Below are 15,213 nucleotides of genomic sequence, written 5' to 3' on the forward strand. Positions count from 1 at the left end.
ATTGCATGTCGTTGAATACTGTCATTTGATGTATGAGCTATTTCTCAGAGGGAGGATGTAGAACAGTGTGTTGTACCTTTTAAGAAGCTTTTCCAGATGTAGGCACGTGCATATAAATAGTGAGCACGTGCAGGCAGTAGTGCCATTTTGAGAGAACAGCCAGTGTATTAACATGTATGAGTGTGGTAGTCGGTCTGTTAAAGTTGCAAAGCCTCATTCCTGATGTTTGTGTGTGTAATTAAAGCTGCTTGAACTGAACCCACAGATGTTCATCCAGTCAGGATAAGAGACGAATGACCACCTTTAATGTCTGATCTTTCTCTTTTCTGTCCCTGGCTTACATAGCTTTCCTAGCTGCCTTTCTCCAGCAAGCCTCCATGTTTTCCACTCACCCCCCCCCCCCGGCTGCCTTATCCATACAGTTTTTGCAGGCAACTCCTTCTGAACCCAGTTATCTAAAAACTTCAATAGTGGGTAACCCCCCACTCCAAGGTCCATGTGTTTTCCCCCCCAGAAATTTGTGTGTGATCATATCATAGAAGTCCTTCTGATGTGAACTTGACAACCTTTAGTAACAATGAGTCCTCTAGTCTTGTCACCAGCAGCTAGGATCACCATCTTTTCTGGAAGTACATATAGTAATGGCATGTCTTTTGCATTGTTTGCCACCTCTACCCCCCCGGTCTGTGCCCATTAGTGTTGAGCTGTATATTCTCCAGTGAGTGCCTAGGGCACATAGATTTCATCCCCCTTGAGGGCAAGTCAGCAGGTGTTTCACATTTGCCCCAGCAGTCGTCCTTCCCATGCCTCACTCAGATCTGTTCACATCCATGGCTGTTCAGCATCACAAGTGTGAATTAAGCCATTGCACATTTTTTTTGTTGCCCGTTTTTGCTTATGTATGAATGTCAGCCACCATCATCATTGTCGCCATGATTTTCCATAGTACTGCATTTCCCCATAGTTCCTTCACCCCCCCCCCTTTACCAAATTCCATTGTCAATTTTAGAACAGGATTTCTAAGTGCCCACCCATCCTACTAGCTACTTTCTCCAAAAAGCAGATTTGGCAAAATGTCATTTTAGGAAAGCTTTAACGAAGTTGTTTATTTCTTGGAGAATGTCATTTGCCCTACACTCGCACAGTCCCACATGAGGCTGCAGCTGTTTTGCTGCTTGTAATCTTCTCTAAGGTCATTGCACCTCAGGGAACAGTGAAAAACATCTTTGCCGTGATTTAAGATTTTTGATCTGTTGCATTTTCTTAAATTTGGTGAAGAGGCATTTGTCCGCCTTTTTTATTCCTATTTTCTGTTACTGTTATAAATTAAGCATGTAACCGTATAAATGGTCCCAACTAGTAGTGTTCATTACACTAAGACTCCGTAAGACTTGGGCAAGGTGAAAGTTGCATAAAGCTCTACAATCTTTATTCTGGATACTATGTAAGATACCAACAGTGAGTCGAAAATATGACCTCTACCTATGCTGTTTCTTAATCTCTGTTATAGCGCTACTTATTACTTTACCAGTGAAGTATCACAGTAATGAAAACAGCAGCAAGCTTTATATAATCAAAGTAAAGCCTACTTGTAATTCTGTTTTCTAGGCTGAAACCAAGCAAAATGGGGCCAATGTCTTTCGCAGGCACCTGCTAAACAGGCTGCAGCAAGAGTACCAGGAAAGAGATGAGATGCGTGCAAGGTCTTTGAAGGAGTGGGTGTGCTTCGTAACCTTTATTTGCTACATCTTCGATTACCTGAAGGTTTTTATTTAAGTTGTTTCTTCATGGGAGGGAATTAAACGCACTTTTTTTTTTTCACTGTAATTTATTTGCTGTGGCTAACTTAACCAGCTGAATCCCCAGATTTTTTAGTCACAGGAATTCTAGAATGGCACAGAAATGCAGAAACTCATACAGATGATATTCATATACTTCTAAAGCACGTCTGTAGTCTTGACAGATAGAGGCAGCTAAGATAATGCAGATTTGACAGGAAAGCTCACATTTAGCTTGTAGCAATTTAGTTTCAGTTGCACATTACCTGTTAAGGTATGAAAAAGAATTGCCGAACAAACTGGAAAAAATATACATCTTTCGGTTCCCGATTCCATAGATGTACTAACTGTCTGCAGTGTGTCACCTTTCCCCCTAACTTCTTGTCTAATGTTAAGCGTTTTCTGGAAGAGAAAGCCGTAAAAATAGTACAGACATTTATTGTCTCTCCCTATTAAGTTATACGTATATATGTTTTAAATGTCCTTTCATGTGATGCAGACCATTTTTTTAAGTGATCAACACTGGCTCCCCCTCGTGTTGGCACAAATGAGTGGAGCAAATGATGCATTGCTAAACTCCGAATTAAGCTGTGCTGTATTACCCAAAACTGTTAATCCACCCAAATATTTGGCTTGCAGACTCACGTTACTGTTTTATTTACTTGTGGTGTTTCAGACTTACATGGGGTACCACATTTAACAGATTTGAAACTGGTTCATTGAAACTTTTATTTACCTTGTTTATTTTGTACTTGAAATATAGTGGTGCTGTATATGGTCTTGTAATTTTATAAGTTTCTGTGTTTAAAATCAGTTACTTAAAAATGGCATTTTTAACAGCTGTGTATAGCATTTTTACAAAAGCCTGGTACGGTTACTTTATTGAAGTATCTTGCATTTTCCATATAAAAGAGATGCAGTAGACCTTTTGTGCCAGCCTTTTAGTATAAATGTTGCCGATTCCAGAGGTTGCCATGCTCTTTGTTAAACATTTAGTTAACAAAATGCAGTGGGTGCACTTGTTTGTCAAAAGACGTTGAACGTGTGGTCATAGAATATGGTGGCTCAAGGAGGTGTGTGTGTGTGTGTGTGTGTGTGTGTGTGTGTGTGTGTGTGTGTGTGTGTGCGCAGGTAAGTGTGGTTTAATGGGTTATAGTAAGGCTTGGGGAAGGGGATAGGCTTAGTTATGTGCATGTGTTTTGGATTTGGGGTTAAGTTAGGTGATGGCTTGTATGCCATGTTTGTGTGTGTCTTTACTGTCTTGTTTAGTGATGCTTTTAAGGAAAGTGTTTTTGTAAGGTCTCTTGGGCTGAAGTTTACCATATTTCCCGAAGAGTGTTACTTGTCTGCCTGATACTAAGGGTAGTTTTTGTTGCTGAAGATTGTCCGAGTTGTAAGGGAAAGAGGATGTTCTTCGTGTTTCACTGTTGCAGTCATCATATTTGGGTCGTCTGCCTGCAGGTAGCCCTCAGCCGGCCTGAATACCAGAGTCTTGAATTCTTGCGTCAGATGCTCTCTTCCATGACGTCAGGTCGTCGGGGGTATAAAACATGCAGCCGACACCATTACATCAGTCTTTCTTGCCGTGTGGTGCCAGAAGCAGAAGCAGTTTTGCCAGTGCCGGTCGGCCGACTCATGAAATTTTTGATGTTCTTCATCTCACATTGCTGCAGTCCTTACACTTGGGTAGTCCGCTGTCCTCGGTCGGCCCGAATATCAAAGTATTAGGCTGACGTCGGTCAAGGCGCTTAAGACTGACATCAGGACGTCAGGGTACAAATGCGCATGACCGACGTCATATCCCCAGTCTTTTTTGCAGCATGGTCCGATGCAGAAGCAGCGTTGCAAGTGCCGTTCGGCGTTCTGAAATTTTTTGAATTCGGAGTTTCAGACCGAGTCAAAGTTGGCTAAGTACCCCGTTGGGGAATATTTTAGTTTTTTCTTGCCTCAGTGGTTTACCGGATGTCAGAAAAAGTGAATAACACTATTTCTTGTGGGAAACAGATACCGCATAGAGATTATCATACTTTGTGTATTCCTTGTTTGGGGCCTGAGCACGACGTTGTGGTGTGTCGCTTTTGTGCTAGGTTCAATAAGCGCACTATTAAGCGAAGGTTAGATTGTGCCAGGTTGGTCTTTGGGAAGCGGTGCAATTATAAAATGCCGTCGGATGCTCCGACGCCCGCTTCTTCGAAGAAGCGCAAAGACAAGGCAGCTAAGCCCAGGCAAGAAGAGTCGTCCGTACCGGACGCCAGATGTTCTTCGTTCCCCATTGCTGCAGTCCTAACTATTGGGTATAGTCCGCATCCAGTCGGCCCGAATACCAGAGTATAAGGCTGGCGTCGGTCAGGGACCTGACGCGTACCAGGGTACTAAGCGCATGACGCCATATCCTCAGTCTTTTGCCGGCGTGGTCCGATGCAGAAGCAGTTTTGCGAGTGCAGGTTGGCGTTCTGAAATCTTTCCGAAACCGGAGTTTCAGACCGAAACAGAGTTGGCTAAGTACCCCGTTGGGGAACATTTTGGTTTTTCTTGCCTCAGTATTTTACGGATGTCAAAAAGTGAATAACTGTATTTCTTGTCCGAAATAGATACTTCATAGGGATTACCATACCTTGTGTATACCTTGTTTAGGGCCTCGTTGTTGGCTGCCGCACTTGTGCTAGGTTTAACAAACGCACTATTAAGAGGAGGTTAGACTGTGCCAGGTTAGTGTTTGGGAAGCATTGCAATTATAAAATGCCGTCGGATGCTCCGACGCCCGCAAGAAGCGCAAGGACAAAACAGCTAAGCCTAGGGTTGATGAACCGGCAGTCTCGGACGTCGGTTCTTTAGGAGGCTCAGTGGAGCCAGAGGTTTTGCCAGGAGTTTCCATGGAGTCCCAGGCTGAATCTTTACTGTTACAGGATGTGCCTTCTCAGGAGGTAGGCCAGGCTGAGGGGGCTTCTCAGGTGACTGTTCTTCCCTCTCTTCCCAAGGTAGTTAGAGCCTCTCCTTCTGTTGCCAAAACTTCTTTGAGAGGTAGGCCTAGTTTAGCTTCAGTGGGGGCTTCTCCTAGCATTTCGGGTTCTGTACCTAAGAAACATATGCTTAAAATGGCAGAAGATTTGATTACTATGATTAGTGGTTCTATGCCCCCGTCTGATAAGAGGCCTAGGGTGGAACCAGAGTTTGATTGTTTTGAACAGTGTTCAGAGGCTTCAGGGTCTTCTGCGGAAGACTTGCAGGAGTGTCCTACTTATTCTGATTCTGATGTGGATGATTCCACTCCTACAGCTACTCCTCCTGAGGATTTCCCATTTTCAGAGACTCTGCATTCCATGAGGGAGCACTTTAAATGGGAAGGCCAGGATTACTCTGATTCCAGGAAAAGGCTTAGGGAATTCTTGTTTTTACCCCAGCATAGGCCCTTAGCTATTCCTCCTGTGTTGAATGTGGTGGAAGATGTTTTTGCAGAGGCTTCCCTGAACCCTGACTCTTTGCCTCCTGCTCCTGTTAAGCCTGATAGGTATTATAGGGTGCCCGGCTCATAAGTATTTGTTTAAGAGTCCTAGGGCGGACCCAGAAACTATTTCTCAAGGGCCTAAAGGTGTTAAAGCTTCTGTGGTTAAAAATCCTGTTCCCACTGATAAAGAGGCAAGGGCTTTGGATAGGTGGGGAAAGAAAGTGTATTCTTCTTCCACTCTAGCCATGAGAGCATTGAATTGTCAGTTTCACATGCTAAAATATCAGAATTACCTCCTTTCACAATTGAAATCTAAGGTGGATGCTTTGGCAGGAGGTATTGAGTGTAAAGAGTTGCTGGATTTGGTTCATGTGTCTGAACAAGTGGGTAAGCATTCTTTGCAATGTGGTTTTGATGCTGTACAAGCCTCCTCGAGGGTGGCCGCTACTAGTTCTGTTCTTCGCAGGCATGCCTGGTTGAAGGATCAGAATTTAGCTGAGCATGTTAAGACAAGGATTTTGGATGCTCCTTTACAGTCTGATGTGTTGTTTGGATCGCCTGTGGAAGCAGTTTTAAAGAAAATGGAGGACAAAGCTAAGTCTATGCAAACTGTTAAAGATTTTTTGCAGGTGCAGCCACCAAATTTAGTAGAAATTGGCCGGCTAAGGGGTGGACATATCCTGCTTATGATTCTCAGTCTAGGGGTAGGTCTAGGCGTGGTAGGGGCAGGGCTCACGGTTCTTTAGGCCTAGAACAGGAGTTCGCCTGCTCAGACTTCTGGTGAGGGCAGGGGTCAGTCCTTTCGTAAACAGACCCAATGACCTGTCTTTTCAGCTGCCAGTAGATTCCCGTCTGGCAGCTCCTTTGGGAGGAAGACTGTCTCTTTTCAAAGCAAATTGGGATTTAATTACTCAAGACAAATGGGTGTTGGATATCATTCACCACGGTTACAGGTTTTATTTCCATACAATGCCCCCTTTCAAAGGCATGCCAGACGTTCCTCCTCCACAAAGAAAAGAGGCTCACAAGCAAGTTTCTCAATTACTCCAGATGGGGCCATTCAGCCAGTCCCTGTATCAGAAAGGGGCCTAGGATTTTATTCTCGCCTGTTCCTAGTACCAAAGAAAGGGAACACGTGGAGACCAATTTTGGATTTATCTCTCCTCAACACTTTTCTGGACATTCCCAAGTTCAAGATGTTGACGTTACTACAGCTTTTACCTCTGCTGGGCAAAGATCACTGGATGGTAACTCTAGATCTCAAGGAAGCTTACCTTCATGTGCCTATCAGGCTAAGTTGCAGGAAGTATCTGCGTTTCGAGCTGGAAATTCTCATTATCAGTTCTCTGCATTGCCCTTTGGCTTATCTACTGCCCAGAGTATTCACAAAGGTTCTGGCTCCAGTGATAGCTTACTTCAGGCTTCAAGGAATTCAAATCTATCCTTACTTGGACGACTGCCTGATTCTGGCTCAAGAAAAGGAAGACCTTGTACAGCATCTGGAACATGTTATAGCAGTGCTAAGATGCCTAGGGTATTCTGTGAACGAAATAAAGTCCAGTCTAGTACCCTCTCAAGACATGTGCTTTCTGGGTGTGAGACTGAATACAGCAGCCCAGATGGCCTTTTAACCCCGGACAAACAACAGAGTCTATCACTTTACTTCCATCAACTATCTCATCAGTCCGTGCTGACTGCAAGGACAGTCCTTCAAGCATTAGGGTTCATGGCATCTTGTATTCTGGTGCTTCCCAATGCCAAACTGCATATGAGGAAGCTACAATGGTATCTCAAAAATGTATGGACACAGCACTGCCAGGATTTGGACACTGTCATTCCAATAATACCTTGCCTTCAAACAGAATTTTTGTGGTGGGCTCAGGAATGTCACCTAAACAAGGGACTCTCTGTGACCCGGCCAGAGGCGAGTCAGATTTTAACGACAGATGCCTCGGACATTGCTTGGGGAGCTCATCTAAATGGAATGTGGATACAAGACATGTGGCCTGCCAGACTACTGCATCTACATATCAACATGAAGGAGATGTTGGCAGTCCAGTTTGCATTAATGGCTTTCAAGGAGTTACTTCTTCCAGGGCAGGTGTTGATTCTAACAGACAACACAACTGTCATGTGGTACATCAACAAGCAAGGGGGAACACATTCTTATCCTCTATGCAGGCAAGCAATGATTTTATGGGAGACTGCGCTAAGCTTGCAACTAACTCTTCAGGCGAGGTTTCTGCCAGGAGCACAGAACTCCTTAGCAGATGTGTTAAGCAGACAAATCATGGATCCCCACGAGTGGAAACTGGATCTTCATGTATTTCAAACATTGACAGTGTCATGGGGAACTCCAGACATAGATCTGTTCGCTTCTCCACTAAACCACCAGCTGCCACAGTATTGCACAAAGGGGTTTCATCACACAGCTTGGAAAGTGGATGCTCTGTCTTTTAGTTGGAAAAACCTTCATGTGTATGCCTTTCCTCCTCTACCTCTTCTTCCAAAGGTACTATTAAAGGTCAGACAAGACAGGCCAAGGATGATTTTGATAGCTCCAGATTGGCCTCGGCAACACTGGTACCCACTACTAGAGTCTGGTAAGGAAGCCTCCATGGCCTTTGCCTCTGATTCCTCATCTATTGTCTCAGCAGGATGGTCATCTGCTCAATGTCAAGCTTCACTCTCTTCATCTAACAGCCTGGCATATTCTGTGTTGAAACACAGCAGGTCTCAACTTCCTCAACAAGTTTTAAATGTGATTATGGAAGCTAGAAGACCTAGTACAAGGAAAGTGTACGCAGAAAAATGGAAGAGATTTTTATTTTGGAGTACAGCAAAGAATTTGCAGGTTTCTGAGCCTAAGTTGAGTGCGGCTCTTCAATACCTTACTGGGTTATTGGACAAAGGTTTGTCCTTCTCTTCTATTAAGATTCATGCTGCAGCGATTTCAGCTCACTATGATTGTGACCCACCATTGTTTTCACATCCTTTGTTCAAGCAGTTTCTTAGAGGGGCAAAGAATATAAGACCCCCAGAGCTCCTACTCCTGCTTGGGATCTCAATTTTGTGTTGGAAAAACTTACTCTACAACCTTTTGAGCCTGCGGCTACTGCTGAATTGAAATACTTGTCATGGAAGACTGCTTTTCTGTTGGCTATTACTTCTGCAAGAAGGGTGTCTGAGTTGCAGGCCCTTATGGCGGTAGAGCCATTTTGATTTTCCATAAGGATAGGGTATCATTACGCACTAATCCTTCCTTTATGCCTAAGGTGGTTTCTAGTGTGGCTTTAAACCAGACTATTCATTTGCCTACTTTTATGCAGACCCCCAAGATAAAGGGGAAAAGATTTTGCACACTTTAGATGTACACAGGCAATTGCGTTATTATTTAAGCAGGACTAAGGATTTTAGGCAGTCTCAGCAGTTGTTTGTTTCTTTTGCTTTGAGTTCACAGGGCAAGCCTGTGTCAAAACAAACTATTTCTAGCTGGATTGGCTTTTGCATTGCATTTTGTTATTCCCATCATGGCAAGGAGATTCCAGCTGGGATTAGGCCTCATTCCACTAGGGCTGCTGCCACTACAACAGCCTTTCTAAGGGGGGTGGCAACTAAGGATATTTTGGAAGCAGCTACTTGGAGTTCAGTGCATACTTTCTCTAAGCATTATCACCTTCCTATCTACTCTAAGTCTAGGGCTGGTTTTGCCACAGCTGTTTTGCAAGGCATGTTGTCAGCTCCTGCTTCTTTATGATTTGCCAGCCTCCCTTACCTCTGCTTTGGGATTCTACCCAATAGTTAGGACTGCAGCAATGGGGAACGAAGAACATAGTACAGTTTTGTACCTACCATAAATGTAGATGTTCGAGGATCCCATTGCTGCAGTCCAATCCTCCCTCCTTCCCCTCTGTGTTTAGGGGTGGTTGTGTAGGTGAGGTTTCATGCTTATATTTTTTGTATATGTCCTTGTATATCTTGTACATATTTTTGGTGCAGGTATTTTGGGCCTTGTCTTTTTAGGGTCTTCTGACATCTGGGGCAAGAAAAGACTGAGGATATGGCGTCGGTCATGCGCATTAGTACCCTGACGTACTGACGTCAGTCTAATGCGCCCTGACCGACGTCAGCCTTATACTCTGGTATTCGGGCCGATTTGATGCGGACTATACCCAATAGTTAGGACTGCAGCAATGGGATCCTCGAACATCTACATTTATGGTAGGTACAAAACTGTACTTTCTTTAGAGGCGTCAGTGGAACTGGTGGTTCCGCCGGAGGCTTCTCTGGAGTCCCAGGGGGAGACTTTGTTATTGCAGGATGTGGCCTCTCAGGAGGCAGGTCAGGCTGAAGGGGCTTCTCAGGTTACTGTACTCCCCTCCCTTCCTAGGGTGGTTAGGCCCTCTCCTTCTGTTTCTAAGGCTTCTCCCAGAGGCAGGCCAGGTTTAGCTTCTGTTGGTGTCACTCCTAGTTCTTCAGGATCTGTGCCCAAGAAGCACATGCTTAAAATGACAGAAGATTTGATTACTCTGATTAGAGGTTCTTTGCCCCCTCCAGATAAGAGGCCTAGGGTGGAACCAGAGTTGGGGAGTTTTGAGCAGGCTTCAGATGTTTCAGAGTCTTCGGCTGAAGACTTGCAGGAGTACTCTCCTTATTCTGATTCTGATGCAGATGATTCCACTCCTTCTGCTTCTCCTCCAGAGGATTTTTCTTTTTCAGAGACTCTTCATTCCATGAGGGAACATTTTAAGTGGGAAGGTCAGGACTTCTCTGATTCCAGGAAAAGGCTTAGGGAATTTTTGCTTTTACCCCAGCATAGGCCTTTGGCTATACCTCCGGTTCTGGATGTTGTGGAAGATGTGTTTGCGGAGGCTTCACTTAATCCTGATTCTTTGCCTCCTGCTCCTGTTAAACCGGATAGATATTATAGGGTGCCTGAGGCTCATAAATATCTTTATAAGAGTCCTAGGGGACCCAGAAACTGTTAGTCAGGGACCTAAGGGTGTCAAGGCCTCTGTTGTAAAAAAATCCGGTTCCTCCAGATAAAGAGGCCAGAGCTTTGGATAGATGGGGAAAGAAAGTCTATACTTCTTCCACCTTAGCTATGAGGGCTTTGAATTGCCAGTTTCACATGTTGAAATATCAAAACTATCTTCTTTCTCAACTGAAGTCTAAGGTAGATGCTCTGGCGGAAGGCATTGAGTGTAAGGAATTACAAGATTTGGTACATGTTTCTGAACAGGTGGGTAAGCATTCTTTACAATGTGGTTTTGATGCTATACAGGCCTCGTCTAGGGTGGCTGCCACTGGGTCAGTTCTTCGCAGGCACGCCTGGCTGAGGGATCAGAATTTATCTGAACATGTTAAGACAAGGATTTTGGATGCTCCTTTACAGTCTGATGTGTTGTTTGGTTCACCTGTGGAGTCAGTCTTGAAGAAAATGGAAGACAAGGCTAAGTCTATGCAGACTGTTAAAGATTTTTTGCAAGTCCAGCCTCCGAAGTTTAGTAGGAATTGGCCTGCTAAGGGGTGGACGTACCCTTCTTATGATTCACAGTCTAGGGGTAGATCTAGACGTGGTAGGGGCAGAGCTCAAAGCTCCTTCAGACCTAGAACAGGGAGTTCTCCACGTACCCTTCTTATGATTCACAGTCTAGGGGTAGATCTAGACGTGGTAGGGGCAGAGCTCAAAGCTCCTTCAGACCTAGAACAGGGAGTTCTCCTGCACAATCTTCAGGTGAGGGCAGGGGCTAGTCCTTTTGTAAACAGGCCCAATGACCTACCTTTTCAGCTGCCAGATCCTTCTTGCCTGGCAGCACCTTTGGGAGGAAGGCTGGCACTCTTCAGGGAAAACTGGAGTTTGATTACCCAAGACAGATGGGTATTGGGTATCATACACCAAGGTTACAGGTTTTATCTCCATACCTTGCCTCCTTTCAAAGGCATGCCGGACGTTCCTCCTCAGCAAAGACTAGAGGCTCACAAACAAATTTCTCTGCTGCTCCAAATAGGGGCCATACAACCGGTCCCTCTGCCAGAAGTGGGCCTAGGATTTTATTCTCGCCTGTTCCTAGTACCAAAGAAGGGGAACATGTGGAGACCAATTTTGGATTTATCTATCCTCAACACTTATGTGGACATTCCCAAGTTCAAAATGTTGACGTTACAACAGCTTTTACCTCTGCTGGGCAAAGATCACTGGATGGTGACTCTGGATCTCAAGGAGGCTTACCTTCATGTTCCTATCAGGCTAAGTTGCAGGAAGTATCTGCGTTTTCGGGCTGGAACTTCTCATTATCAGTTCTCTGCATTGCCCTTTGGCTTATCTACTGCGCCCAGAGTGTTCACGAAGGTTCTGGCTCCAGTGATAGCTTTCTTCAGGCTAAGAGGAATACAGATCTATCCTTATTTGGACGATTGCCTGATTCTGGCCCAAGGAAAGGACAAACTTCTTCATCATTTGCAATATGTGATAGCAGTGCTAAGATGCCTGGGGTATTCTGTGAATGAAATAAAGTCCAGTCTAGTACCCTCTCAGGACATGTGCTTTCTGGGTGTGAGACTGAATACAGCATCCCAGATGGCCTTTTTGACCCCGGACAAACAAAAGAATCTTTCTCTTTACTTCCATCAATTGTCTCATCAGTCCAGGCTGACTGCAAGGACAGTCCTTCAAGCCTTGGGGTTCATGGCATCTTGTATTCTGGTGCTTCCCAATGCCAAACTGCATATGAGGAAGCTACAATGGTATCTCAAAAATGTATGGAGACAGCACTGCCAAGATATGGACACTGTCATTCAGATAATACCTTGCATTCAAAAGGAATTTTTGTGGTGGGCTCAGGAATGTCACCTAAACAAGGGACTCTCTGTGACCCGGCCAGAGGCGAGTCAGATTCTAACGACAGATGCCTCAGACAAAGCTTGGGGAGCTCATCTAAATGGAAAGTGGGTACAAGACACGTGGCCTGCCAGACTTCAACATCTACATATCAACTTGAAGGAGATGTTAGCAGTCCAATTTGCATTAATAGCTTTCAAGGATCTACTTCTTCCAGGGCAGGTGTTGATTCTAACAGACAACACAACTGTCATGTGGTACATCAACAAGCAGGGGGGAACACATTCTTATCCTCTATGCAGACAAGCAATGATTTTGTGGGAGACTGCTCTCAGTTTACAGCTAAATCTTCAGGCAAGGTTTCTGCCGGGAGCACAGAACTCCTTAGCAGATGTGTTGAGCAGGCAAATTATGGATCCCCACGAGTGGAAATTGGATCCTCATGTATTTCAGGAGTTGACAGTGTTATGGGGAACTCCAGACATAGATCTGTTCGCTTCTCCACTAAACTACCAGCTGCCAAAGTTTTGCACAAAAAGGTTTCATCCCACAGCTTGGAAAGTGGATGCTCTTTCATTCATTTGGAACAATCTTCATGTGTATGCCTTTCCACCTCTGCCTCTCCTCCCAAAGGTACTCCTGAAGGTCAGACAGGACAAGCCAAAGATGATTTTAATAGCTCCAGATTGGCCTCGACAGCACTGGTACCCATTACTGAGAAGTCTGGTAGGAGCCTCCATGGCCTTTGCCTTCGATTCCACACCTGCTGTCTCAGGAGAACAGTCATTTACTCAATGTCAAACTTCACTCTCTTCACCTGACAGCCTGGCATATTCTGTTTTAAACCCTGGAGGGTCTCAGCTTCCACAGCAAGTTTTGAATGTTATTTTGGAGGCCAGAAGGCCTAGTACAAGGAAAGTGTACGCAGATAAATGGAAGAGATTTTTATTTTGGAGTACAGCAAAGGAATTTGATGTTTCTAAGCCTAATTTAAGTGTGGCTCTTCAATATCTTACTGAGTTACTGGACAAAGGTTTGTCCTTCTCTTCTATTAAGGTTCATGCTGCAGCAATTTCTGCTCACTATGACTGTGACCCACCATTGTTTTCTCATCCTTTGTTTAAGCAATTCCTTAGAGGGGCAAAGAATATAAGACCCCCACGGAGAGCTCCTACTCCTGCTTGGGATCTCAATTTTGTGTTGGAGAAACTCACTCTACAACCTTTTGAGCCTGCAGCTACTGCTGAGTTGAAATATTTATCATGGAAGACTGCTTTTTTGTTGGCCATTACCTCTGCGAGAAGGGTTTCTGAATTACAGGCCCTTATGGCAGTTGAGCCTTTCTTAATTTTACATAAGGATAGGGTATCTTTGCGTACTAATCCTTCCTTTATGCCTAAAGTGGTTTCTAGTGTGGCTTTAAACCAAACTATTCATTTGCCTACTTTTTATGCAAACCCCCAAAATAAAGGGGAAAAGATTTTGCACACTTTAGTTCTGCTCAAATAATATCGCAACTGCCTGTGTATATCTAAAGGGTTCAGGCAGTCTCAGCAGTTATTTGTTTCTTTTGCTTTGGGTTCTCAGGGCAAGCCTGTGTCGAAACAAACTATTTCTAAGTGGATTGGGTTTTGTATTGCTTTCTGTTATTCCCATCATGGTAAGGAGATTCCAGCTGGGATTAGGCCTCATTCCACTAGGGCTACTGCCACTTCTACAGCTTTTTTAAGGGGGGTGGCAACTAAAGATATTTTGGAGGCAGCTACTTGGAGTTCAGTGCATACTTTCTCTAAGCATTATCACCTTCCACTTTACTCTAAATCGAGGGCTGGTTTTGCCACTGCAATTTTACAGGGCATTTTGGCAGCTCCTACTGCTTTATAGTTTTGCCATCCTCCCTTATCTCTGCTTTGGGATTCTACCCAAGTGTAAGGACTGCAGCAATGTGAGATGAAGAACATAGTACAGTTTTGTACCTAGCATAAATGTAGATGTTCGAAGATCCACATTGCTGCAGTCCAATTTACCCTCCCTCCTTCCCCTCTGTAGTTAGAGGTGGTTGTGTGGTTTGGGTTGTACATATTGTGAATATTGTATATATTGTACATATGGTTAGTACAAGGGTGGTTGGTTGTTTTTTGCTGTCTTTTGGTTTTGACCTTTCTGTTTAGGGTCTTCTGACATCTGGGGCAAGAAAAGACTGAGGATATGACGTCGGTCATGCGCATTTGTACCCTGACGTCCTGATGTCAGTCTTAAGCGCCTTGACCGACGTCAGCCTAATACTTTGATATTCGGGCCGACCGAGGACAGCGGACTACCCAAGTGTAAGGACTGCAGCAATGTGGATCTTCGAACATCTACATTTATGGTAGGTACAAAACTGTACTTTTTCGAGTTTCAGAACCGAAGTCTTCAAAAAAAAAAAAAAAAAAGTACCCCATTAGGGATCTTTTTTCTTGCTCCAACCGATGTCAGTTAAAGTTAACAATTTGTCTTGCCTGTGGAAAGCAAATACCTCAAAGATTTTCATTCGTACTGCATTCCCTGCTTAGGCCCAGACCATGACGTCCCTCGCTGTTGGTTTTTTGCCTTGCTCAACCCCCAAACTATTCGTTGTCTGGCTGTCTTTGCAGCAGAGTATTTTGATACTTGGTGTCCGTACTCCGAAATGGTTTCATTAATCCATTCGACTACCGATGTTCTGAAAAAACGTAAGGATAAAGACAGAGACCGAATAGGTCCAAAACTGCCGATGACACTTCCGTTAAACTAGTTGCCAGTCCACCGGTACTCAGTGAGGTGCTTTCACAACCCCTGATACCCACTACTTCAGATTTGCAGGCCTCTGCTGTGACCCATTTGGAGTCCAGTATGCCATGAGATGCTTCTTAGACTATGGATCCTGCGGATGTCTCTACCTTGGATGGGTCCGGAGCCACTGTGCAGGCACCGGCTTCTGAGGGTGTATTCAGGCCTACAGACTTGCATTTTAAACAGACGCCATCTTCTTCATCCAGGCCTAAAACTCGCACCACGCCTAGAAAACCGATGTCCAAACTGCATGTGCAGGCCCATATGTCTAATGCTTAAAATGGCTGAAGGACCTTGTCACCTTAATTAGGGGAAGGCGGTCTTCCCCCTCTGAG

The 15,213-nt window shown here is 44.5% G+C and overlaps 1 protein-coding gene across 1 annotated transcript in view; it reads left to right on the plus strand.

Moving 5' to 3' along the window:
* MIF4GD (MIF4G domain containing) overlaps positions 1 to 15,213 on the plus strand; it is a 336,773-nt gene that overhangs the window by 129,287 nt on the left and 192,273 nt on the right. Inside the window, exon 4 of the mRNA XM_044085031.1 lies at positions 1,609 to 1,764. Coding sequence (XP_043940966.1) covers positions 1,609 to 1,764 — 156 coding nt within the window. The remainder of the gene's footprint in view (positions 1 to 1,608; positions 1,765 to 15,213) is intronic.

Source organism: Protopterus annectens, chromosome 10.part0 (assembly GCF_019279795.1).
Source record: "Protopterus annectens isolate FY-2018-M chromosome 10.part0, PAN1.0, whole genome shotgun sequence".
Taxonomy (NCBI): domain Eukaryota; kingdom Metazoa; phylum Chordata; order Ceratodontiformes; family Protopteridae; genus Protopterus; species Protopterus annectens.